The sequence below is a fragment of the Theobroma cacao genome, chromosome 3, assembly GCF_000208745.1.
Source record: "Theobroma cacao cultivar B97-61/B2 chromosome 3, Criollo_cocoa_genome_V2, whole genome shotgun sequence".
Lineage (NCBI taxonomy): Eukaryota > Viridiplantae > Streptophyta > Magnoliopsida > Malvales > Malvaceae > Theobroma > Theobroma cacao.
Window position 1 is genome coordinate 25,135,102 of NC_030852.1, and position 25,638 is coordinate 25,160,739.

The 25,638-nt window shown below is 35.6% G+C and overlaps 3 protein-coding genes and 1 pseudogene across 3 annotated transcripts; 3 read left to right on the forward strand and 1 right to left on the reverse strand.

Moving 5' to 3' along the window:
* On the forward strand, nt 244-4,564 carry LOC18604994 (probable galactinol--sucrose galactosyltransferase 2). Its single transcript, XM_007037730.2, has 14 exons — nt 244-562; nt 818-1,080; nt 1,196-1,286; nt 1,404-1,452; nt 1,539-1,630; nt 1,742-1,849; nt 1,957-2,076; nt 2,173-2,583; nt 2,683-2,824; nt 3,111-3,178; nt 3,300-3,434; nt 3,544-3,761; nt 3,847-3,935; nt 4,014-4,564. The coding sequence occupies exons 1-14, from the start codon at nt 384-386 to the stop codon at nt 4,293-4,295; spliced, it is 2,247 nt and encodes a 748-aa protein (XP_007037792.2). The 5' UTR covers nt 244-383; the 3' UTR covers nt 4,296-4,564.
* LOC18604995 lies at nt 6,407-10,278 on the forward strand (annotated as a pseudogene).
* On the forward strand, nt 11,147-14,354 carry LOC18604996 (28 kDa ribonucleoprotein, chloroplastic). The gene is made up of 4 exons (XM_007037734.2): nt 11,147-11,834; nt 11,926-12,027; nt 13,552-13,833; nt 13,997-14,354. The coding sequence occupies exons 1-4, from the start codon at nt 11,292-11,294 to the stop codon at nt 14,057-14,059; spliced, it is 990 nt and encodes a 329-aa protein (XP_007037796.2). The 5' UTR covers nt 11,147-11,291; the 3' UTR covers nt 14,060-14,354.
* On the reverse strand, nt 14,786-18,140 carry LOC18604997 (protein-L-isoaspartate O-methyltransferase 1). The gene is made up of 4 exons (XM_007037735.2): nt 17,829-18,140; nt 16,436-16,706; nt 15,781-15,945; nt 14,786-15,355 (listed from the first exon to the last, which is right to left on the reverse strand). The coding sequence occupies exons 1-4, from the start codon at nt 18,048-18,050 to the stop codon at nt 15,105-15,107; spliced, it is 909 nt and encodes a 302-aa protein (XP_007037797.2). The 5' UTR covers nt 18,051-18,140; the 3' UTR covers nt 14,786-15,104.

Here is a 25,638-nt window from a genome sequence, read left to right on the forward strand (position 1 = left end):
CAAAGCAAAACGTCCTCAGTGTTGACCTTCCTCGAACTCCCTTCAGTCCTTTTTTTTTCCATTGGCGCAGGCGTAGCCAATGCCATTATCCAACACGTGAAAAACAATATCTGTAAGTCTAACCACGCGGTTTGCTTCTTCGATTTGACATTTATTTGCACCTGGGTGAGATACGAAAAGTTTACATCAAACCAACGTTTCCCTTTTAGCCCAAGAAAGGACACATATAAATAGCTAAGTTCTGGACGTTGGTAAACTCGTCTGTGTATCATTTCTTTCTAGTTTCTTCTTTATTTTGATTACCTCGAAATCTCCCTTCAAGTTTCCATTGGTGTCTCTGGCTTTAGAAGCTAGTGTAGTTTTGTAAGCATTACCGCATCCCAATGACAATCACAGCAACGCCCTGTGTCAAAGATGGCTGCCTCTTGGTCAGGGGCAAGGTGGTGCTGACTAAGGTTCCGAAGAACATAATCGTTTCTCAGGGAAGTCGTGGATCCGCTTTTCTGGGTGCGACTTCAGGAATTCCCAGTTCTCGCCATGTTTTCACTCTTGGGGTTCTGGAGTAAGTTTCCAGCTTTCTCAACATGTTCAATGCATATCTGTTTCTCTATCATAGTTTCTCGGTAACCGAGGAATTATGGGATCAGCGAGAAATTTAATGAAGCATATTGAAATTTGAAAATCTGTGACAATATGTTGGACTTGCGGTGGTTTTTTTAACACGACAATCTCTCTGCTGTTTCTCTTGTATGTTGCATGTTGTCTCATGTTTTCTGTTCCTCATGAATTTCATTTGATCTCTGCTTCGCCACTACAGGGGATACAAGCTTTTGTGTCTCTTTAGATTCAAAATATGGTGGATGATACCGCGATATGGGGAATCTGGTAGTGAAATTCCCATGGAGACTCAAATGCTTCTTTTGGAAGTAAGAGAAGAGTCTGCTGTGGATGATGGAATTTCTTCTGATCCAGCCACTGAAAACACGTTCTATATCCTCTTCTTGCCTGTCTTGGATGGAGAATTTCGAACAAGTTTGCAAGGGACTTCTGCAAATGAGCTCCAGTTTTGTGTGGAAAGTGGTTAGTTTGTGATTCTGTCAATTTTTGTTGGATCTCTATATGAGAACCAAATTTAAGTATTCTATATTTTGGTTGTGTTGTAGACTTAAGAGTACTCTGCTGTATGATACTTCAGGTGATGCCAATGTCCAGACCTCACAAATATTGGAGCCAGTGTTCATAAATTCAGGGGACAATCCATTTGAGCTCATCAAGAACTCCATCAAGTATGCTCAAATAAGAACAGAAGTAGTCAATATTTCCTTTAGAGCATTTTGTTGTCATTTGACATTTAATATCCGCACAAGCTGAAATTCCTTCCTGCATTCTTTGTGTCTATGTAGGATATTGGAGAAGCACAAGGGCACTTTTAGTCACATTGAAAACAAGAAGGTACTTAATCTCAAACGGTTTAACTAATGCAAGTCAATAGATAAACGTTCTTGCCATTGATAAATTTGATGTGTTTTGATTTACAGATCCCTGCACATTTGGACTGGTTTGGGTGGTGCACTTGGGATGCCTTTTACACTGAAGTCAATCCTCAGGGCATCAAAGAGGGTCTTCAAAGGTACTATAATTAACTCAAAAAATCATTTCACTAAGCTACATGAAACAAATTGCTCTATAATTGTCACAAACTTCCAAAGAGCAATGTGATCAGTGTTCTGTTTCTGGACAGTTTCTCGGATGGAGGCTGTTCCCCAAAATTCCTAGTCATTGACGATGGATGGCAAGATACAGTAAATGAGTTCCGCAAAGAGGGAGAACCACTTATTGAAGGGACACAGTAAGTCCTCTTTGTGATTTGATAGACATTCCTTGTCAATGCTAATGCATGCAAGTCATTTGCCACTCTTTGCTAATTATTCTCCTTGCTGCTTTGTCGTTTGACAGATTTGCAACTAGATTAGTAGATATCAAAGAAAACAGTAAGTTCAAGAGTTCAGGATCAGATGCTGGGTGCGATGGTCTTCATGAGTTCATTGACACAATCAAAGGAAAATATGGATTGAAGTAAGGTTTCAAATCTGTACATCCAAACCTTTCTGGTCCTAAGAGACTTATGTTGTTTTTGCAGCATTTTATGATGAAATTTATTTATTAATGCAGGTATGTCTATGTCTGGCATGCTTTAGCAGGCTATTGGGGAGGTGTCCTCCCATCATCTGAAACAATGAAAAAGTACAATCCGAAGATTGTTTACCCAGTTCAGTCACCTGGTATCATAGGGAATCTGAGAGACATTATCCCGGACAGCCTGGAGAAGTATGGAGTAGGGATCATTGACCCACAGAAAATATTTGATTTCTATAATGATCTCCATAGCTATCTCTCCAGCAGTGGTGTAGATGGTGTCAAGGTCGATGCCCAGAATTTGATAGAAACCTTAGGTTCTGGATTTGGTGGACGGGTGTCGTTGACTAGACAGTATCAACAAGCACTTGAACAATCTGTTTCAAGAAATTTCAGAGATAATAACCTAATCTGTTGCATGAGTCACAATTCAGACTCAATTTACAGGTAAACCTGCTCCTCTTCATTTTTTAAACATCAAATCAAAATATTTAGCAAGTTGGGAAATTGAAATGTAAGTACTGATAAGAAGTTGTTTAATTTCAGTTCAAAAAAGAGTGTGGTTGCAAGAGCATCAGAAGATTTCATGCCACGAGAGCCAACATTTCAAACCTTACATATTGCTTCTGTTGCCTTTAACAGTCTACTTCTTGGGGAGATTGTGGTGCCAGACTGGGACATGTTCCATGTAGGATGCTTTCCTTTTATATTGACAATAATTATTGAATCGCATTCTTGTGAAATGCATATTAAACATTTTCATAATAGTCTTCATAGTTGCTCTACTTGCAAAACCTAAGCCTCTCCAGGTACTTGAACACAGAAAGCAGAAAAGTCAAATTCATATAGACATAGAGCTCTTATCACATATTACTATCCAATTGTAGTGCTTAATGCTTTTGCTCTTTGCATTTGAAGCTTAAAACCAGAGTTGCAGTTTCTGATGTACATGCTTTCTTTTCTATTTATGACAGAGCAAACATGATACAGCTGAGTTCCATGGTGCTGCAAGGTCAATAGGTGGGTGTGCAGTATATGTAAGGTTAGCCACAATAACTTATGATTTTATTTTTATTTATCTCAATATTCTTGTTCTCGTATTAGTAGAGAATAACTTAAACATTCTTTTTTCCATTGTTCCTTTTCTTCTGTTATTATTATAGTGACAAGCCAGAGAATCATGATTTTGAAATCCTTAGGAGGCTGGTGTTGCCTGATGGGTCTATACTAAGAGCTAGACACGCTGGCCGTCCTACTCGAGATTGTTTATTCAGAGACCCTGTCATGGATGGGAAAAGGTAAAAATCTAAATTGGCTGAAGGGAAAAAGAAAAAGAAACAAAGAAGGCTTTTAAACTATAACAAACTTCATTTCAATAGTTTTTCACACATATAAACTCTTTTGCAGTCTTCTCAAGATATGGAACTTGAATAAATTATCTGGAGTCATAGGTGTTTTCAACTGCCAAGGAGCAGGAAGTTGGCCAATGAAACAAGCAACTGAAGACCTGACAAGCACACCTTCATCCATTTCAGGCAACATGAGTCCCTGTGATGTTGAGTTCATTGAAGAGGTAGCAGGGGAAAATTGGAATGGAGATTGTGCAGTGTATGCCTTCACTTCAGGTTAACTTTTGGCTCCCTCAACTTGACTGGGAAAACTGAATCTGAAATCAAAATCTCTATATTTACCATTTTTTGTCAATTGCAGGATCTCTATCCAAATTGCCAAAGAAGGGAAATATTAAAGTGTCATTGGCCACTCTTAAATGTGAAATATATACCGTCTCCCCAATTAGGGTTAGTAAATCAACCACCTTTCTGGTTTCTGGTGAATTCTGTTTGTGTCAAATCTAATGGATAAACCATGTTAAACAGGTTTTTGGTCAGGATGTTCGTTTTGCTCCCATAGGATTGCTTGACATGTACAATTCAGGAGGAGCAGTGGAAGCTATGGATTGCACAATGAATCTTTCGGGATGCATAATAAAAATCAAAGGACGAGGCTGTGGCAGATTTGGAACCTACTCAAGTGCAAAGCCAAGGTCTTGTACGGTTGACATGAAGGAAGTGGAATTCATCTATAATACTGAGAATGGATTACTGACAGTTGATCTGCAAGGTGATTGCAACTTGAGAACTATGGAGTTCGTATTTTGAGTTATCAGTTATCATGTCAGGTGACAAGCATTCATGGAGGAACCATGGAGGTGTTGTATGTCGACTTGAGTTTTGCATTGGAGAAGCATGCTCTGATTCTTTTCAGCAGCTAAGCAGGAGATTCTTTATAAATGATTCATTTGTGAGCATTAGGAGATGTAAATAATTGTATTTCATTCTTTATGTATGAGAAAGTCATTAATTTTCATGTCATTGAACCAAAGATGACTTCAAAGGTCAGTACAAGATATATCTTAATCTTTGCATCATGAATATATATATATATATATATTAAAGAGAATAAATATGGTGTTCTAACTTCTAAGTTGACATTTTAGTTACTCTTTAAAAATAAGCACATGCTAAAAACAGCGATAAATTTTTTTGTTAACCTGTTAGTCCTGCTTCCAATCTTACTTCTGAAAATTTCTTGTAATTATTTGCACATATGCACGCGACGGAAGAATTTATATAAAAATTTTTAAGTCAAGTTTCATGAATATTCTCGATATAAAATTTTATCTAAAATGATATCAAAGCTTATTAAAATGTTTCCAAATTTTGTAAGCTTATCTACGTAAGAAGGCATTTTAAATTTTCGATTATAGGTTTAATTTAATCACTTTTAATAGGCCTTGTATAAAGCTTACTTCTGAACTTAATCACGGGTAAATTCAGAAATTTTTTTAAATAGTGTCATAAGTAAAGTAATATCTGTCGAAAAAGTATTTAGATCAAATTCGACATGATTTTACTTAGAAGATTGTTAAATATCATCATTAGTGGAATTATGTTGTTGGAAAAGACTTAAGTTTTGTGAGATAATTTTTTGTATTTTAAAATATCTTTTGAAGAAAAATTTATCCAAAAACCTGTTAAAAATTACTACTCATTTCTCATTAGTATAAACTAAATTATTAGAACTAAATAAAATATAATCTTACATAACAAATTATCAGATTCAATAACTAACAATTTAACAAATTTCTATTTATTGATCAAAACTAAGTATAAACATCCACAAACAATATAAAGTTAAATAAAAAAATAAATAATCAAACAATATATCTACAAAATAAATAAAAAAAGACTAATAATTTCAAGATATTATTTGACATGCAAAGCTATTTTCTATTAGTTAGATTATAATTATGAACCGACACTATCAAATTAATCAAAAAAATATTTAGACATGATGTATTTAAAAACTTAATTTGAGTGAAAAATTACTTACAATTGAAGTCTAGATCAATTGCTTTGAGAGGATGAAAACCCAATAAGGATCGAGAAAAGTAAGACTTGAATTTTTGAACAAAGAGTTATAAAAAGAAATTTTTTTTATTTTTTCATATAATATTTAAATATTAATATATAAATTACTTTTTGATAAATCTATTTTCACTTGAAATTTTTACCTCATTTCTTATAAAATTATAAAAAAATTAATAAGTTTATTAATATATTAACTAAATAAAACTCTAAATTAGCAATATAACGAGTAAACAATTTTGGTAAGTGACACCACTCCCTCTAAGGTAGGTCGGCCCTTGAACTTGATCCAAGTAACTTTACCTAAGAAAACCGCACGAACCTGCAACGATTAAGACGAGGTTACAACTGGAAATCTCAAATGCAACAGCAATGATTTTTTGTTCTTTGTTTAAAAATAAAAAATTAAAAAAAAAGTGATGTAGATAAAAGTTGGCAGTGGCATCTGCAGAAGGGGTGACAAGTTTCCTTGCTGAATTTGCCGCCTCTATAGATAGAATTTCCATGGCGCCACTTGTATCTCCATGGCCATCTGCTGTGTCCTAGAAGGACAGTAGTCACGTTTTCTTCTGAGTATTTTTTTATTTCCAGTTCCTGGTTCACAGATTCCACAATCTCATGCCAGCTTTGGATTTCTCCCTTAATAAATCTCAAGTTTCTAGTTTGTGACTTCTAGAGAACGTGCCTTGTTCGGTGCGGTTTTCCTTGTAGTCATGTTCATCTTTCGTCTCATCCTGGTTTAACCGGGATACTATTTATTATATATGCGGCCCCAGTTGAACATGCAATATCTGAAACAATTTTAGCATTCATTCCAGAAAGTGAAACAACTCTAGCAAACCATGGGAAGTAACGAAGAAGTTATGGTCACAGCTGAGCCCAGCGTCCAAGATGGCTCCTTCATGGTGCGTGGAAGGGCTCTTTTCTCTGACGTGCCTGGTAAAATCATGGTTACACCGGTAAGGGATAGTTCAGTTTTCGTTGGAGCCACTGCAACCAGTTCAAGTTCTCGTCATGTTTTCACTCTCGGAGTTCTCCAGTATATGTCTACCGTTCTTCTACTTTTCTTCTTTGCTGTTGTTAGTAATTTTCTTATAGCTGGCTGTTAAAAGAAACCCCCCGCCCCCCTCTCCCCAAAAGCATCACAACCATGACTTTACAACCGTTTTGTCTTACATTTCTTTATGAGTATAATTAATTTTGCATTGTTCTTTTGTAGCAAAGGTATGATATTTTCTTGTGTAAATTGATACTGCAGGGGATACAGATTTGTGTGTTTGTTCAGGTTCAAAATCTGATGGATGATACCATGTTTTGGAACGTTGGGCTGTGATGTTCCTGCAGAAACTCGAATGCTTCTCTTGGAAGCAAGAAAAGAGACTAACATCCAAGATACTGAGAACACCTTCTATGTTCTAATACTACCGGTGTTGGATGGACAGTTTCGTACTACTTTGCAAGGGACACCTGACAACGAACTAAAGTTTTGCACTGAAAGCGGTCAACTTCCCCCTTATCTATCTATTTTTTTGAGTTTAATGGGATGCTATACTCAGTTTTAGATGAGTTTCCTGCTTAATTCTGTCGATTACCTACTGCTTCAGGAGATCCTGATGTTCAAACCACCAAGCTTACGGAGCCAGTTTTTATAAATTCGGGGGACAACCCTTTTAAGCTGATGAGGGATTCTATCAAGTTTGTTTGATTTGAGCTTAAAAAACTTCATTGAACATCAAATATGAAGCTTTGAAGTGGTAGTTGACTTCTGATGTTTTCAATTGCTTGTAGGATATTGGAGAAGCATAAGGGTACCTTCAGGCACATTGAGAACAAGCAGGTGCAAGACATCCTTGTTTTCCATAAATCTATTTGTTTGACAACTTTATTGATGAAACTTTGTGCCCCTCTTCCTGGCAGCTGCCTGAACATGTAGATTGGTTTGGATGGAACACCTGGAATGCATTTTATACTAATGTTGATCCACAAGGAATAATAAGGGACTTGAAAAGTAATAAAACAGTTCGATACTTCTTGGGACTTTAATTTGGATTCAGTGCTTCATTCTTAATCTTATTTATTTATTGGTTTTGGCTTTCCTCTAAAGTGTCTCAAAGGGAGGTTGTCCTCCAAAATTTTTGACCATTGATGAAGGTTGGCAAAATCTTATGCCTAGCTACGATGAGGATGCAACAAAGTAAGACATTACTTGAACAGTTTCACTATGAATATCTGTTTATCTTTTCTGCATCAATTAGCTGACCTCATTTCGTCTGTTGATTGAAGGGAATTGGCTAGATTACTTAATTTCGAGGAAAATGAAAAATTTAAGGGCTCAAGCTTGGATAAATTAGGGAATAATCTCCGAGATTTTATCAAAACTATCAAGCAGAAATATGGACTGAAGTGAGGTTTTTTTCTCAAGCTGTTGATAGTTCTTCTTATTCATGGCAGTAAGACTCAATTGAGAAGAATTAACAATAACGCAGATATGTATACACTTGGCACGCTTCAGTTGGCTACTGGGGAGTAGTGCTCCCAGAATCTGAAGTGATGAAAAAATACAACCCCAAAATTCAAGCTGTAGTTCAATCTCCTGGTAATCTGACCCATATTATATGCCCAACCCTTGACAAGATTCAACCTGTAATTCACCCCAAAATTCTCAACTTTTACAAGGATTATCACAGCTACCTAGCAAGTTGTGGTGTTAATGGAGTCAAGGTGGATGTTCAGAATGTATTAGAACTCCCTGGTGCTGGCTATGGTGGTCGAGTCTCACTGACTAGACAATACCTAGGAGCCCTTGAGGACTCTGTTATGGAAAACTTCAATGCCAACAACCTAATCTGCTCCATGAGTCTGAATGGCGACTTCATCTACAGGTTTGCCAAATGTTTATGGAAATTTTAAAATGACTTACAAAACAAAATGATATCTGGTTTTCCAATATACTTTTTGGTTACTTTCAGTGCAAAGAAGGTTGCAGCTGCTAGAGCAACTGAAGATTTCATGCCAAATGAGCTAACATTTCGGACTTTACATGTTGCTGCTGCTGCTTTTAACTCTCTTCTTTTAGGAGAGATTGTGGTACCAGATTGGGACATGTTTTACGTAGGTTCATACTCATTTGAATAAATGTCTTTCCATCATACAACCATGAATAACAAATGGATGCATATCCATTTAAATTGCCATTTCATCCAAAGAATACTGCATTACAATCGGATATCTAATGCTTTAGCACATAGAATCCAGAGTTCTGGACTAAACATAGTAATGTCCTGTTTCTTCATTTCAGAGCGATCATTTTACTGCAGAATTCCATGGTGCAGCAAGAGCTTTGAGTGGTTCTGCAGTGTATGTAAGGTGTGCCACTACTACCAAGTGCAAAGCTCTCATCTACATATCATAATATTTTTATCTACTGAAATTAATGTTGGGATTTTCACTCCCCCAGTGACAAGCCAGGCAGTAATAATTTTGACATCATCAAGAAGCTAGTGTTGCCTGATGGCTCTATCCTTAGAGCTAGACATGCTGGCCGACTAACCCAAGACTGTTTATTCAATGACCCGGTCACAGATGGAAATAGGTTAAGTTGTTGCAGCAAAGAATCCTAGTTGCACTCTTGACGAATATAGTACCTTAATTTAGGCTTTAACTTCAATTGTTTTCTTATGGTCTCTGCTATGATTGTTGCAGTCTATTGAAGATTTGGAATTTGAACAAGTTATCAGGGGTTATAGGTGTTTTTAACTGCCAAAGAGCAGGAGTTTGGCCCCCAGTTAGAGGTAGCATATATTATCCAGTCCCAGGATCAGGAACACCCATCTCAGGGTGTGTAAGTGCCCTGGATGCTGATTCACTTGAAGAGGTTGCAGGTGAGAATTGGAGAGGAGATTGCGCAGTTTACGCATTCTTTTCAGGTGGTCCTTTTAAGACCCTCTGGGCATATTTTGAATCTCAGTTTTCAATTACGCTAGTCTTATATGGCTCTTGAGCGTAATCATTAAGAGTTTATATACTGTAGAATCCCTTAAGACGATGTTAAAGGACACAAAATTTCAAGTAGCCTTGGAGTATTTGAAATGTGAAGTCTTTACTGTTTCTCCTATCAGGGTCAGTATTTCTCCACATCTTTTTTTCTCAGGAATAATGCCTGCGTCTAATCTGAAACAAAGTACTCAGAAGAATGAGGCATGACTCCAACAGGTTTTTGGTGAGTATCTTCGCTTTGCTCCAATTGGATTGCTCGATATGTACAACTCAGGAGGAGCACTTGAAGCCATGAACTATGAAAACAACCAATCAGAATGTAAGATAAAGGTTAACATGAGAGGACGTGGACGTTTCTGAGCCTATTCCAATACAAAACCAAAATCTTGTGCTGTGAACCAGAAAAAGGAGAACTTCATATACAATTTCAAAGATGGACTTCTGACAGTCATGCTTCAGGGTGACTGCAACACAAAACAAATAGTATTTATCTATTGAGAATTAGTGCATTGCCAATCTGCAGCCTCTAAAAGCAGCACCACTTGATTTTCCGTATCTTGAAGCAAGTATGGTTTCGATTGTCTGTGAAAAATGTCTGGTGTAGTATAGATTTTACGAACTGACTGCATGGAAGTTTTCCCGTCATATTGAGTGAGCTTGGTTTTCTGGTTTTTCTTTTTTTTTTTCTTTTTTTTTGGTGTGTGTGTGTGTGTGTTAAGAAACGATCTCATTAATGTTTTATCAGCTTAGATTTTGTATCTGTGATAATCAAGGAAATAATCTGTAAGGAGACTTACAAATTCTATACTCCAGAGATTCAGAAAAAAACAGAAAGGGACTAATTGCGCCAAAACTGACACCTTAACAGAGGAACCTTTACTTCTGTTAGTGCCAGAACAAAATGCAAACAAAAGTCGGCCCTTCCTTGATATTTGATAAGGACTGTCCATGTTGGTATACAGCTGAGCACCCAATTTGGTTCTCATCTCCAATTCACAGTCTTCATAGATATTTTTCCAGGTGGGCGGAAGCCAAGTTTTGGATGACTTGATTGGGCAGTTCCTGCAAAACAGACACTAAGATCAGAGGTTGTCCGACTGGCATCTTTGATGTCTAAGTCTATAAAAGGTAATAAGAAGGGAGAGTCTGTATTTCTAAAAACAAATGTGGTTAGTGAGAGTGAGAGAGGAGTATCCTTGATATAGTTGAGGGATCTGGGACTCATTTGGTTGACAGGAGAGGAAATGGAAGCTAGGAGGTCTGCTTGGTGATAATGTTGAATAAGTACATGAAAGATGTCCTGATACGATTAGCTCACAGCTAATTACTCGTTGGATCACATGTCTAAATACGGGATCAATTTTGGAGAGATGGACCATAATTGAAGGAATCACCTCAGCCGACCTTGGACCTTGCAAACTACGGTGGAAATGGGTGTAACACCATGCTTCTTGGTTCTTATTTGCATCCTTCATAGGTGTTATCAAAAGTTAGATGGCCCCGACTGAAACATCCAAAAGCCCATAAATCATCCAAGAAGTCCACAAGTGCGGGGCCATATTGGCCCGTTAGCACTACTTCCCCATTTGCCATTTTTCGGGGGGTAGGATAATTGTTCCTTTTTTTCGATAAACCCTCTCCTCCTCTCTCCGGTCTGCCCCCTTATCCTTTCACCTCCTCTTCTTAAACCCTCTCCTTTCTCCCTGTCTCCTCCTCAATTCTTCAACCAAAATGTCTGCTGTAACCAAACCCATATCCCTGGCAGACTCATTGTGCCTCGCCTCTCTCGCTTCCCTCTTCTCCACTTCTTCCAAAGCTCCGTCTCTCCTCTCACTCCCTCCAAAATCCATCAAGCTTTTCCTCTCATCTTCCCGGTCTCCATCCCTTTCAGCACTCAGAACAAAAACCCATTTCCCGTCTCTAGTTGCCTTGGTGGCCCAGACTTCAGATTGGGCCCAGCAAGAGGAAGAAAATGACACCACCATAACTATTGATGGGCAAGAGCAGCAAGTCCAGGAAGAAACTGAAAGTGAAGAAGGAGAATCAACGTGGGAAAATGAAGAAAATGATGGGGCTGAAGCAAATTTGTCTGATTGGGATCCTGAGGAAAGTGAGGATGCAGTTTTTGAAGGACAGGGTGGTGATTCAGAAGAAGAGGACTCTATTCAACCTCCTGAGGAAGCTAAATTGTTTGTTGGGAATTTGCCTTATGATGTTGATAGTCAAAGTTTGGCTATGCTCTTTGAGAAAGCTGGAACCGTGGAAATCGCTGAGGTTAAGAGAAGTTTTCTGTTTTAAAATTAATTTTGGGTCATAAAACTGTTGAAATTTTGCTTATTTTGATGAGATTTTTTCCTGGTTGCAGGTTATTTACAATAGGGAAACTGAGCAAAGTCGTGGCTTTGGGTTTGTAACTATGAGTTCCGTTGAGGAAGCTGAGAAGGCTGCTGAACTGTTTAATCGTTATGTAAGGTTTTTTTTTACTTGTTTTGGTTAGATTTTTCTATTGCTGGACTAATATCTTTGATAATAAATGAGGAAATTGGAATGTATAAGCATAATATATAATCTGTTATGTATCTATCTGAGCATTATGTAGAAAGATAATTATATGTAGGAAGCTCTTGTATTCATTTCAGAAGCTATCCTCTATCTCAGTTATTTGTTAATTCTATATGTGGTAGGGAAGTTATCATCAATTGTTGATTCATATTGCTTGGTTTGGTTGAATTGACAATTAAGAAATAGGTATGGTGTGTTGAATATGCTTTAAACTTTTATCTATACAAAAGGAATGCTCTTTGGAAATAAGCATACCACAAGTCTAAGGGCATATTGCTTCATTTTGATCTATTTCTTTTGACTTGCAGTGACTATTATCTTCACTCTTTATGATAAACTTTCATTAGGTTGCTAGTCATTGACAATTTCAGGCTGGCTATCTTATTTCTTCAACTTTTTGTTTTTCTCCTTGCCATAATTCCTTTAATGTCAGGTTGTTTGGTCATTAGATTTGATTAAATGTATGATAGATGGTTAGAATATAACAGTTATAGAAAGGGAATGGCTGTGAGACCCTTTTGCAATTACCAGAGACAGGGCTTTCAGACTGTATCTTTAGGAAGATAAATATATAGTGAAGGCACATATTTTCACAGTTTGTTTCTTTGTAAGATATCAATATGGAGCACCCAAGCATTTGGCTCAATGGTTGGTGCATGATCCCCCAACCTCAAAGACCAGGGTTCATATCTCTCCTACCCAAAAAGAATATAAAGATATCAATGTGGAAGTTCTAACCTATCAAATACTCCTGTCAACATGCATTATATTCTACAGTTTGACATCAAGTAGAAAAACCACAAGTTATTTATTTGTTGTTCTTACATCTCTGAGAGACATCTGTTGTTTGTGTACCATAATTCTCACAAGGGTGTGAAGTTGGTGTTTCTACTTGTTTGACTTATACCCATAAATGGAAGCTTGCTAAAACCAAGTTAACTGTTTCGACTTAGCCATGACTAGCCCCTTTCCTATAGATGGTATCCTGCATCAAATGTTAAAATTTCCTCGCTTTGACTATGCAAGCATGATTTGGGTAACACTAAGAAAGAAGAGAAAAAGCAATTGATTTTCAATTACAACTTTCATTACCTTAGGAATCTTTAATTGTCAATAGACAGATAAGATAAATGCTAGGGCCACTTTGTTGAGCTTGTGTATTTATTAATTACTTTTTCCTATGATATCCAAGGTACCTTTGTTTGTTTTAGCTCATAATTTGACTAGAACAACTTAATCTATCTATAATGTGTGTGCTTCTTCGCTTTCTTTTTTGTCCTAGGAGATTGCTTCATGAAAGCAATAGATACTCGGCTATATATTGATCTCAAGTATTCTCCAATTTTCTTTTATCTGTTCATCAATGTGCTCTGAAGTTGTATTTGGTGTTTGTACATAACTTCGTGGTTGCCTTCTGTGTTTTAAACAGGATCTAAATGGAAGGCTCTTGACTGTTAATAAGGCTTCTCCTAGAGGATCACGTTTCGACCGACCCCCTCGTGTGTATGAACCTGCTTTTAGAATCTATGTGGGTAACATTCCATGGGATGTGGATAATGCTCGACTGGAGCAGGTCTTCAGTGAACATGGTAAGGTAGTGGAGGCTCGTGTAGTCTATGATAGGGAGACTGGCCGTTCTCGTGGTTTTGGTTTCGTGACTATGTCCTCAGAGACTGAATTGAATGATGCCATTGCTGCTCTCGACGGACAGGTATTTATAGTGTTTTCTCAACAATTTATGCTAGAATTTGGAGGAATATAATTTTCCATATAAGAAATAGATTCTCTTGGCTATGATGATATTGCAAAGACACAAATCAACTTACTAGGTTTCCAGTTTATAACCAGCTTACATGTGTCTTCTATTGTTGCAGATTCTGGAGGGGAGAGCGATAAGAGTAAATGTTGCAGAGGAAAGACCAAGGCGAGGCTTTTGATCTTGAGATGATTTAAATGCATGAACTGCTGCTGTTGCCTTTTCTTCTTTTTTTTTTTCTCCTTAATTAGCTTTTTTTTTGTTAAGATTAGATTTATAGTTTTGAGTTTTTGCACAAGATTTGTATGAAATATTTCTATCCAGAGTTATGAAGCCATCATTTAAAGTACCTTGTTTTGAGGGTTTCATTCTCTTTTACGTTCGTTGCTCGAAATTGGACCATGACAAATTATGTATAACACTAGTACGCATTTTAAAGCAAGACTTCTTCTGGTCGTCAAATAATATTATTAGTACATTTTTTGTCTATAACGTATCCGCTAATGGTGAGTTGGGGTGTTGAAATTTTATCAATTAAGGATGCTAAGTAATCGAGAAGCAAAATTTAATGAAAACTCAGGGGAGACCATTGCCAGACTATACCCGATGACCTGTGCTGAGCATTCCAGTAAACGGACGGGAGGGCAAGCAGGGCAAATTATGCGGCCATCTGGGCATCTGGTATTAGCAGGAACAGATATCAGAGCATTGGAGTATGTACTGAGATAATATGATAATCAGATAAAAGAGCATTGGGGTACATTGCCTCCACGCTGCTGGAAGCCATAGGTGAATCAACCACAACTATGCCATCGAATTTGAAACTACAGTTTCATAAAACATAAACATCAAGTGCACATTCCTCTCCAACGATGAGGTTAATAAAAAAAATGCATAACAGTGTTGGGGCCTTGGAAAGATGTTTAGGATCCCATACCATTTCAAAACCTGTAGCCGCAAAAGAAAAGAATAAAAAAAATCATATAACCAATTTTCATCTCTCTAGAGTCAGCCATTGACTGCTTCCTGGACACGGATTACGTTAACTGGACCCTGCATTTACTTATTATTCAAGTCCAAACACAAACCATCTATACAGAGGCGCAGGTCTCGAAAACGAAATATTTAACTATGATAATCTGTACGATACTGGATTCAAGAACGACCAACCCTTCTATACAATGATAGACTTTCAAATAACCCAAGTAAGAGATACATTCCCAAACTCAATAACCCCTCAACTGAGCATCACGGCTGGTCAAAGGAACATAACGGACAGATGTCTCACTACGAATGCTAATTGAACCATCCAAATTTTTGTCCACTACTTTCAAATCTTGGAATATATTTCCTACAGGAATCACCATTCTGCCACCAGGCTTCAATTGGTCAAGGAGGGGCTGAGGTATTTCAGGTGCTGCTGCCCCAACATGTATAGCATCATAGGGTGCACATTCTGGCCAACCTTGTCTTCCATCTATGACAAAGCACATAGTCAAAGCATTAGTCATAAGCATTCAACAAAACAGTGACTCTCCAACAAATTTATATGACAAAAGTTTGTCCCCAAAAATAAGAGGTTTTTTAAGGAAAATTACACTTATTGCTAAGGAAGTTGCATCAACAAAATAGAAGAAACACTTTCTACCTCAATACGTTCAATATCAGAATTGCCTCCAAAACCCCAACCATGAAAAATTATAATGATATGATTATCTACAGCTATATTAGTTCTTCACGAAAAGTATGTCTCACACAGCCAACCCGCTCATTTGAAGCCCAAGAGATAAACCAACTCAACTGAGAATTTGGTTCAAGGTTTCATAATCCTCCATTAAACATTAGACAACAGTATCTTTCAATAAAAATTGTAAACATATTGCAAGTTCATGAGAATATTACCGCCAGTATGCACTGAAAGAGAACCTTCTTTTAATAATGGAGCTGCAGCACATTTTTTAATATTTTCTATGGAAGAAGCAACCAATTCAGGAATATGTTCCACACCAACAGCACGACCCTGTCGTCCAACCATTATCGCAAAGCAAGCAGTCAAGTACCCAGTTCCTACAGGAAAAATGCATAACAAATTTAAAATGCCTTTCACAAAAGAAAAGGATTAAGTTTTCCAGTTGATGGTAGACTGCATGCAATGACCAAGATTATGCCAAAAGCAATAAGGTGATGAGCCAAAAAAGTTTTTGACACTTAAGTTTCTCACTCCTTCCATTTTCTTTCCACAACCCCATCTCCCAACTTAACCAAAAGATAAATAAATACAAAATCCTTTCCAGCCCCTCCATTTTGTCATTAAGTCATAAACCACTTGACAAGGATAGCTGATGGTTTTACTGAAGCTCTTCCTAAATGCAGAAGGATCAGATGCAGCCATCAACTCGTATAATTTGACTCTTTCTCATTGACCATCAACAAAGTAAAATTAACCCAAGAGAAGCACATTTGATATTTAAGCATTCCAACAGAGTTATACATATGAAATATATTGAAGAAGCACAGAAAAGACATGGAGTAGTAACTTTGAGGAGTGCAAAGAGACCTGAGCCAACATCTAAAGCGTGCATGCCAGGCTGCAAATTTTCCTCCAATAACTGAAGGCAGGTAGCATGCATATGAGGTGCAGAAATGGTGGCATTGTAACCTATAGCCATGGGACTATCAACATAAGGTGGGGTCCCATCTGGTACAAAAAATGCCCTATCAACTGTCTCCATTACTTCAGCAACCTTCTTGGATGAAATCACTCCATAATGCTGCAAATGCTCCACCATTTGTTTGTTTTTATTGACACCATTTCCACTCCAGAAGCGCTACAAATTATCAAGATAAATGTTTAGCACAAAATCACTTTTAAATTGAACAAAACAAGACAACAAAACTTCTCTCAAATTATCAATAGAAAACCCCCTAACTAGAAAGAAACAGCAATAATGAAATAAAACCACTGAATTCTACAATGAACAGCTGCTGTTACATTATAAGCACTAAATTAAAAAAAAAAAAACTACAACCACAAATTTTGCTATTTTCAAGGCAATGCAACAAAAAAAACTTCTGACAGAGAAGTTGAACGAGGTTTAGACATCATCCAAAGTCAAATGGTCTCCACATCAGGGCCAGCCACAGGCTGAGTTTGTTGGTCCAAGTTCAGAAGACATGTTATATTATCACTAAAGGTGCAATGGGCCTCAATGGAAATGGCCAGCAGAACATAGCATTCCCACATTATTCGACATAATGGACCCTGTACCAGCTATTACTCCAAATTATACTTTTTGCACCAATATCGCATCCAGAATTTGATATCACCACCTTTTTGCAAGACCACCACAAGAACCATCAAAGTGTATAATGTGTTGATTCGATACCCAGATCATGAATAATCCAAAAGGAGAAAAAACATCAAAAAGGAGAAATAACGAATAACCCAATTGAACCTACTATACTAAGATAAGTCCATTCCAGCTTAACATTTCAAACAATTCCACAACTCAAATGCAAGAAGTTTGTGCCTTTTATTTCTAAATACCCAATAGAAGCATAGTTCTTTAGGCTCTTTAACAAGGTTTTCTTTATAATTCATTGATAATCACGCTTGCAATTCTCAGAAACTGTCCCTTCCTCATTGAACTTCTACAGAATTTATTGTCAACACAGCACGTACTGCTATAATATTGTAAAAATTCATTCCCTTTTTTCCCTAAAAAAAATTAAACTTTACCAATAAGTCAATCAAAAAATCAACAAATTCATTATTTCTGGAAAACCCAAAACCAATTAAGTAAAGAAACAAAGAGAGAAAGAGAGAGAGAGAAACCCACTTCCCCATAATCACAAGAACGAACGAAAAGAAACACCCAGAAGCAAAAAATGAAGAACTGTTCGTAAACATAAAAGTAAAGCCAGCGAGAGAAAGAAAAAGAGTAGAGTACCTCCATCCTGAAGAAGAGAGAGTTACCCGTGAGGAGAAGACTGAAGTTAGGTAGCTTAAGATTGTTAAAAGAAGAATAAAAGATAGAAGCAGGGGAGCGTCGTTGAAGATGAAGATGGTGATGGTGAGGAAGATGAAGGAGGGTGGTGTAGTTTAAGAGTTGCTTTATTGGTGGCGTACAATAGCGGCATCCATACGCTATTACTGTGGATAGATTCATCATTTTTGCATCTTTTTGCTTTTACGTTTTTGTTTTTTATTTTTTGTTTATTCCATTTTTCTTGGTTTCTCGCCCTTTCTCTCGCTTTCCATTCATAGGTTACAGGGCGCTCAGTACACTTGTCGAGCTCTGCTCTGCCGGTGCGGTTCGGGGGGAACCGACTCATCTTCCTACGTGTCAGATGGGTTGGGCCTGAATTATCGTTTGGGCCTACTGAGATAATGATTTCTTGTTGAGTTCTGTCTTGGCCCAAGAATATGGAAATTTTTGCCTATTCTCGATGATAATGATTCCTTGTTAAACTAAACTTTCGTTAATTAACAATTTTTTATTGAATTGGATATTAACTATTTTTTAATTTTTTATTAACATCGAAATCTTTATTAAAGTAAACTTTCCTTAATTGATAAAATTTTTATTAAATTAAATATTAGCTAACTTTTATCTATTTATTTTCTTATTCTTAATAAAATTCAAATTTTGTTATAGTAAAACCTAGAACTTGTATTGGTCATATTAACCTGTAATACTGTGGTCTATAAGCACATCTATCATGTGGCAGTCAATTTTGATAATGGGTGATTATACCAAGTCATCATGGTGAAAACTAAGTATTAAGTCATATATAATTAGTTAATTATTGTCATTTGAAAAAAAAATTACAACAATTGTAATAATTAATTGATAAATCATTTTCTTAAATCAAAACATCCAGGGTAAATTAAAATATTGACCAAAGTTAAAAAATTATCTATTTCTTTATTAAGGTTGAATTCCTTATTAAAGTAAAACACTTGTTAATTGTTTTTCTAACACTTTCCTTTTTAATGTTCAATTCTTTATTAATGATTTAAATAATGATGTCTTTAATTTTCCTTGTAAAAATTTTAAAAATTAAACCAGCATCAAAAATTATTTGTTAATATAATTATATAAAATTATCACTAAATTAAACCATTAAAAATTATTGAAAGAGAAGAATATCGCCACAAAAAAAAAATTTGGATATATTTATACCATTACAAAAAATTAATGGCACCTTAGTCTAATTAAATATCTATTTAAAATCATTACAATAGTTGCTTATCATGTTGAAGACAATGAGAGAGTTTTTCCCCCTTGAACCTTTTCTTTGCAAGTGTCATAACACATAAATCTACGAAGTTACACATAATTCATATTCTTTTTTTATTCAATTTTAAGTACATATAATTAAATCACTATTTTTACCAATAATAATTTAAGATACATTATATTGTTTATCCAATATTTATATACGTCATAATCTATCATGACACAAATTATTTCTATTATGCCCAAAAAAAGTGTTTTTGTATATAATTTTTATTCGTGTCTCTCCTACAAAGAAGCTATATCTTTTTTTTTTTTTTAAATATATAGATGCTATATATATCTAGCACCTACTTTGGTTACAATTTTTTGTAACGTGGATCAATGTGCTTTAAAAGGTGATCCAAATTATAACAGAAAATAAGTATACAAGATTCGAAGAACCATAAGTCACTACCAAGTCAATCAAACTATGTTTTCATTATAATTCCATTTGATTTTATGGATACTTTACACAAATGTATATTTGTTTGTTTTTTTTTTATAATTGGAGGAGAGGTGATTCAAGCTCTATTATTTAAATAAAAGATTACGTATCAATCAATGAATTAAATGATCGGATTGATTTATTAGATTACATGTAGATAAGATTTATACCTATAAATTATAAATTTTTCTGTTTTAATCTTTCAAATTCAGATGTGGCCTTGATCGGTTTTTGATATTTCGGGATATGGATCCTTTGAACGTGAGCTTTGGGTTTTGGAAGATACTTGATTTTTTAGTTTCAATTAAATTATCATAGCTGCTACTTTAAAGAAGGCAAAATATGACGATATTCTATTAAGGTACTTTGTCTATCTTCGTTATCTTACCACTTGTGTTTATCTTTCTATTTATGTACATTGTTTTACTTTGTTTTTGTTTTCTTGGATTACAACATTTTTTTTTTCTTTCAGTGCATATACAAACTCATTTGTCTTATGTGTAGGTATTGGTTTGTCTTTATTTAGATACAAACTTTGAAGTGCATAAAATAATTTAAAAAATTTAGATGGTTTTAATTTTGAAGAATGAGATGCTGTAAAAACAACTTTTGTTAGGACTGCGTTTCTATATATTTCATTCTATTTTTGTAGTTATATATCAAATTTATCATTATTGTAATTTGTTCATGATAGTTTTGAGTCGATTATATGGTAGTTTTTATTATTAATTATCCATTATTTTCTTTTGCTCAGACCTTTGACTTGATGATGTGACAATTTTTATGTTGAGCATGCTACCTCGGTTGACACAATCACTAGTATTGGTTTTTTCCAGGTGACTTCCAGCGATAAAAACTCCATGCACGAAGTTGGTAAAATTAAATATAAAAATAATAAATTTTTTAAACTTATTTGGCTAATATTTGGTCTTGTAAATCATGTTGTACCTCTCTTTTTTTTCATGTAGTTCATTTTAATACGCCAAAGTCTATTTGAAAATATTAAACAAGCTCTAAAGAATCATTGGCTTTCGAAAGTAAGCATATTAATTTTGAAAAAAAATTAATTACTATATATATATATATATATACATTTTGATTGAGTATAGTTGTAAATTAAAGCAAACAATCAAGATGAATCGATTTGTTATTTTTTTTAGGTGTTCAACCACATTTATAATTGTTGGGAAATTGCGGAATTGTCTCTAAAGAATTGCCCAAGATCTAACCCAATCAATAGAATAAAGAAAGAAAGAAATCAAGCACACCCACAAGAACACAAGAATTTACGTGGTTCGGTCTTTTGATGACCTACGTCCACGGGCACAACAACAGAGAAAAATTCACTAAGAGAAAAATCAGGAGATTACAAGAACAGTCTCAAACTCATAACCCTTATCCCACGTACACCTAAATCACTCTCTCTAAATCTAGGTGATAATTATTCTTTAACCCATAGGGTCCTTTTATAGTATCAAATACAATAACCTTATCCTAATTTAATTAGGAATCTTATCCTAATAGAATTAGAAATTGTTATTCTAATCTAACTAGATTTAAAGACTATTTATAAGGTATACTAATTTAATTAGAATTAAACAATCCTAATTAAATCACAATTCAAGACTATCCTAACAAATCTCCACCTTAGGCTTGAATTCACCAAGCTCCACCTTACGAACCAATCTCTGTCGACACCGCCACTGCCCCAATGGGCCTCAAGCACTACGAACACCGATCAAGTCCAAGCAATGCTTGAACTTTATCCCAGAAACTGACTTAGTTAGCATATCTGCCGGATTTTCATCTGTAGCTATTTTCTTTACTACAATCTCACCTTTAGAAATAATCTCTCGAACGAAGTTACACTTGACTTGGATGTGTTTGGTTCTCTCATGAAACATCTGATTTTTAGTCAAATGTATAGCACTTTGACTATCACAAAACACAACTGTTTGTGTTTGTTCAAAACCAAGATCACTAACCAAGCCTTTAAGCCACAAAGCCTCCTTCACTGCCTCGGTCACAGCCATATATTCAGCTTCAGTTGTAGACAAAGCAAAGGTTGATTGAAGAACTGCTTTCCAACTGATTGCAGATCCTGAGAGAGTGAACACATACCCCGTTTGAGATCTTCTACTATCTAGATCACCAGCAAAATCTGATTTGGAGAAGCCAACCACATTACGACTAATGTTTGCACCTCCTTCACACACTAAGCCAACTTCAATAGTAACTTTAGGTGTTTTCACAAGCTCCCATGTTTGATCCCAGTGTAGAGACTCAATCTTCTTAGAAGACTCGACATATATAATTTTCTCATGATAAAAGTAAGGCTCTTCAATCTCTACTTCCACAAATAAAACATAAGAATCAAAATCACCATCAATACAAGTAATGCTTCGTTGAGATACCAATTCTTGTACCTCTTGCAATTCTTTCTGGATTTCACTATCATCTCGCACTGTCACAAGAGCATTGATTTCAAGCTCCACCTGCTTGCCAACTTCTTGGTCTGATGTGTTTGCAATTCTAGACTTTATCCCACAAAGTAATGCAGACTTGTCAAAGGTAACATCCCGACTCACCATAAACTTGGGGAACTTACAATCAGTACACCACAACCAATAACCCTTCACCCCATATGCATAGCCTAGGAATATGCACTCTGTCGCCCTCAACTCAAGTTTACCATCACTCACATGAACATGAACAGGACAACCAAATACTCTCAATATAAAATAATCAGCAGGCTTACCAGACCAAACTTCCTTGGGAGTCTTAAATTCAATTGCAGTTGATGGAGACCGATTTACCAAGTAACAAGCCTTGTTGATAGCTTCTGTCCAAAATACTTTGGTTAGGCCAACATTTGAGAACACGTATTTTGCTCTCTCCAAAAGTGTTTTCTTCATCAATTCTACAATATCGTTTTGATATGGTGTTTTGTCGACAGTGCGATGTCTAACGATTTTCTCATTCTTGTAGAATAGACCAAACTCACATTTGCAAAATTTCAAACCTTTGTTTGTTCGAAAGCTCTCGATCCTTTTCTTAGTCTGCTTCTCGATCAATACCTTCCAATGCAAAAAGGTGGTTAACACTTCACTCATAGCCTTTAGAAGATACGTCCACACCTTTCTTGAAAAATCATCAATAAAGATCCACATGTATAATGATCCACCTTTTGATACCACCGGAGAAGGATCCCACAAATCTAAATAGATGTAGTTTACTGTACCCCTGGTTTGATGAGTTTTAGTGCTAAATTTCACTCTATGTTGCTCACAGAAATCTAGCTTTCCACTCTTTTGACCACACAGCAAACTATGCTTACTTAGTTTTCTAATCCCTCTCTCGCTCATATGACCAAATCTCATATTCCATAAACGTGTTACATCATCTTCAGGATCATTAGATGAGACCACAGAAACAGTTTCAATGACCGTGTTTCCCACTAGACAATAAAGGTCACCGGATAACTTGCCCTTCATGATAGTTAAGGCTCCTTTAGATACATTCAAGACACCATCTTGACCACTATATTTGTAGCCCTTCTTATCTAACAAACTCAAGGATATTAAATTCTTTTTCATGTCAGGGACATGTTTTACCTCAAGTGTTCTTACCATACCATCAAACATCTTGATTCTAATTGTGCCAATTCCAACAACTGAGAGAGAGAAATCATCTCCTAATTGTACAGTGCCCATATTAACAGATTGATAAGTTGTAAACCAATCACGCCTAGGACATATATGAAAGCAACAAGCCGAATCCAAGATCCATGTATCCATCAGGTTACAATTAGTAATTGCAAGAACATTATCAGTTTCCTCAAAAGTATCAAAGTCATCTCCAACCACGTTTGCAGTATTCTCAGACTTATTAAACTTTTCATCATCCTTGAATTTGATACAGTCTTGACGAAAATGCCCTTTCTGACCACAATTCCAGCAAGTTTTCCCTTTTGCTCTAGATTTACCTTTTCTGTCTAAGCCTTTCTCTTTACCTCTACCTCTATTTACAACCAAACCTTCTGCTTGATTTTCATTCCGAATACCACCAACTTTCTTCTTTAATTCCTTGGAATTTAAAGATGCCCTTACATCCTCGAAAGTGAGAGTGTCTCGGCCGTAAAGCATAGTATCCACGAAATTTTCATACGATGGAGGCAAAGAACATAAAAGAATTAGGGCTAGGTCCTCATCCTCAATTTTAACATCGATATTCTTTAAATCAAGAATAACTCTATTAAATTCATCAATGTGGGTATTAACGGACGTACCTTCACTCATCTTGAGAGTATACAATCGTTGCTTCATATAAAGCCGATTCGTCAGGGACTTGGTCATATAAATACTTTCGAGTTTAAACCACACTGCAGCAGCAGATTCTTCATCCGTGACTTTCTTTAGCACCTCATCAGACAAAGCAAGGAGAATAGCACTATGTGCTTTTTTCATAAGGTCATCTTTCTCACCATCAGATAAATTCGAGGGAAGATGCTATTTTCCCTTCAGTGCCTTCAACAGTCCTTGTTGCACTAGCAATGCGCGCATCTTAACACGCCACAGGCTGAAATCGTTTCTTCCATTAAATTTTTCAATTTCATACTTAGTCGACGAAGTTGCCATAGCGAGATTCAGGTTGATCCAAGACCTTGAAGCTCTGATACCAGTTTGTTGGGAAATTGCGGAATTGTCTCTAAAGAATTGGCCCAAGATCTAACCCAATCAATAGAATAAAGAAAGAAATCAAGCACCCCACAAGAACACAAGAATTTACGTGGTTCGGTCTTTTGATGACCTACGTCCACGGGCACACCAACAGAGAAAAATTCACTAAGAGAAAAATCAGGAGATTACAAGAAAAAGTCTCAAACTCATAACCCTTAACCCACGTACACCTAAATCACTCTCTCTAAATTTAGGTGATGATTATTTTTTAACCCATAGGGTCTTTTTATAGTATCAAATACAATAACCTTATCCTAATTTAATTAGGAATCTTATCCTAATAGAATTAGGAATTGTTATTCTAATCTAACTAGATTTAAAGACTATTTATAAGGTATATTAATTTAATTAGAATTAAACAAACCTAATTAAATATAATTCAAGACTATCCTAACAATAATCGTTTAACAGGTCACGATGATTTTATATACAACAAGTCTAAAATTATTAGTATATGTAAACAATTGATTGACTTTTTCTTTAAAGTTGACACTATAATTAAATACTAATTTTTTTAATTTTTTATAAGAAATGTATACTTTCCATGACCGTAAAAGTATGATGAAGATTTATCTTTTTAGTCAGAATTTTATATGCATGTTTGATCTGAAGCAATTGGAGGGATGAAAATTACACGCACTCACATGTATAGATTTGAAACTTAGTGCCTACTGCCCCTATACTTTTAATGCACCACACATCAATGTAGCAAGTGGCCTTGGCATCTCAAATGCTATCAATCCCCAAGTTTAGTTGAAAGCGTAAGTGGAAAATCTATCACAAGATATCAGTAAGATACATGAAGAAATGAAGGAGAATAATGCCAATATCATGGCAAACATGAAGGAATTAATGACACAAAATATGAAGAAATTTATGAAATGTATGAAAGCAATGATCGTGAGTAATGTAATTTTGAAACAAGGATATGCAAATAATTCAAGTTCAAATTCTGAAGGGTAAGCCAGAGACACTTTATGATATTATGCTTGCTGTACGTGGACTTCAATCCTTTTTTAATTTGCATATAATAGAATATTTAATTTTTATTTATATTTGTTTGACATTTTTAGATATTTTATATTTATGATGATTACTGTTGCATCAAGTTGATTTTGAATTTCAAATTTTAATGATTATTTTTGTTATGAATTTTGGATATGAATTGTGAGTTGCGATGAAAAAATAAATTATTTATAATGATTTTAATTAATTTTATCGACAAATTTTATCTACAAAATGTTGTAAGTAATGTGGTTGTTATTGACATACTTTCTTTAATAATTACTAAGAG

Excerpts from the sequence above, each read along its gene's own strand:
- LOC18604994 (XM_007037730.2), top strand. The coding sequence starts at position 384 with ATGACAATCACAGCAACGCCCTGTGTCAAAGATGGCTGCCTCTTGGTC. Across the intron at positions 1,287-1,403 it reads CTCATCAAGAACTCCATCAA|GATATTGGAGAAGCACAAGG; the intron begins GTATGCTCAAAT and ends GTGTCTATGTAG. Across the intron at positions 1,631-1,741 it reads ATCAAAGAGGGTCTTCAAAG|TTTCTCGGATGGAGGCTGTT; the intron begins GTACTATAATTA and ends GTTTCTGGACAG.
- LOC18604996 (XM_007037734.2), top strand. The coding sequence starts at position 11,292 with ATGTCTGCTGTAACCAAACCCATATCCCTGGCAGACTCATTGTGCCTC. Across the intron at positions 11,835-11,925 it reads GAACCGTGGAAATCGCTGAG|GTTATTTACAATAGGGAAAC; the intron begins GTTAAGAGAAGT and ends TCCTGGTTGCAG. Across the intron at positions 13,834-13,996 it reads TTGCTGCTCTCGACGGACAG|ATTCTGGAGGGGAGAGCGAT; the intron begins GTATTTATAGTG and ends CTATTGTTGCAG.
- LOC18604997 (XM_007037735.2), bottom strand. The coding sequence starts at position 18,050 with ATGATGAATCTATCCACAGTAATAGCGTATGGATGCCGCTATTGTACG. Across the intron at positions 15,946-16,435 it reads CGCTTTAGATGTTGGCTCAG|GAACTGGGTACTTGACTGCT; the intron begins GTCTCTTTGCAC and ends TTTTTCCTGTAG. Across the intron at positions 15,356-15,780 it reads TCTTTCAGTGCATACTGGCG|ATGGAAGACAAGGTTGGCCA; the intron begins GTAATATTCTCA and ends GCTTTGTCATAG.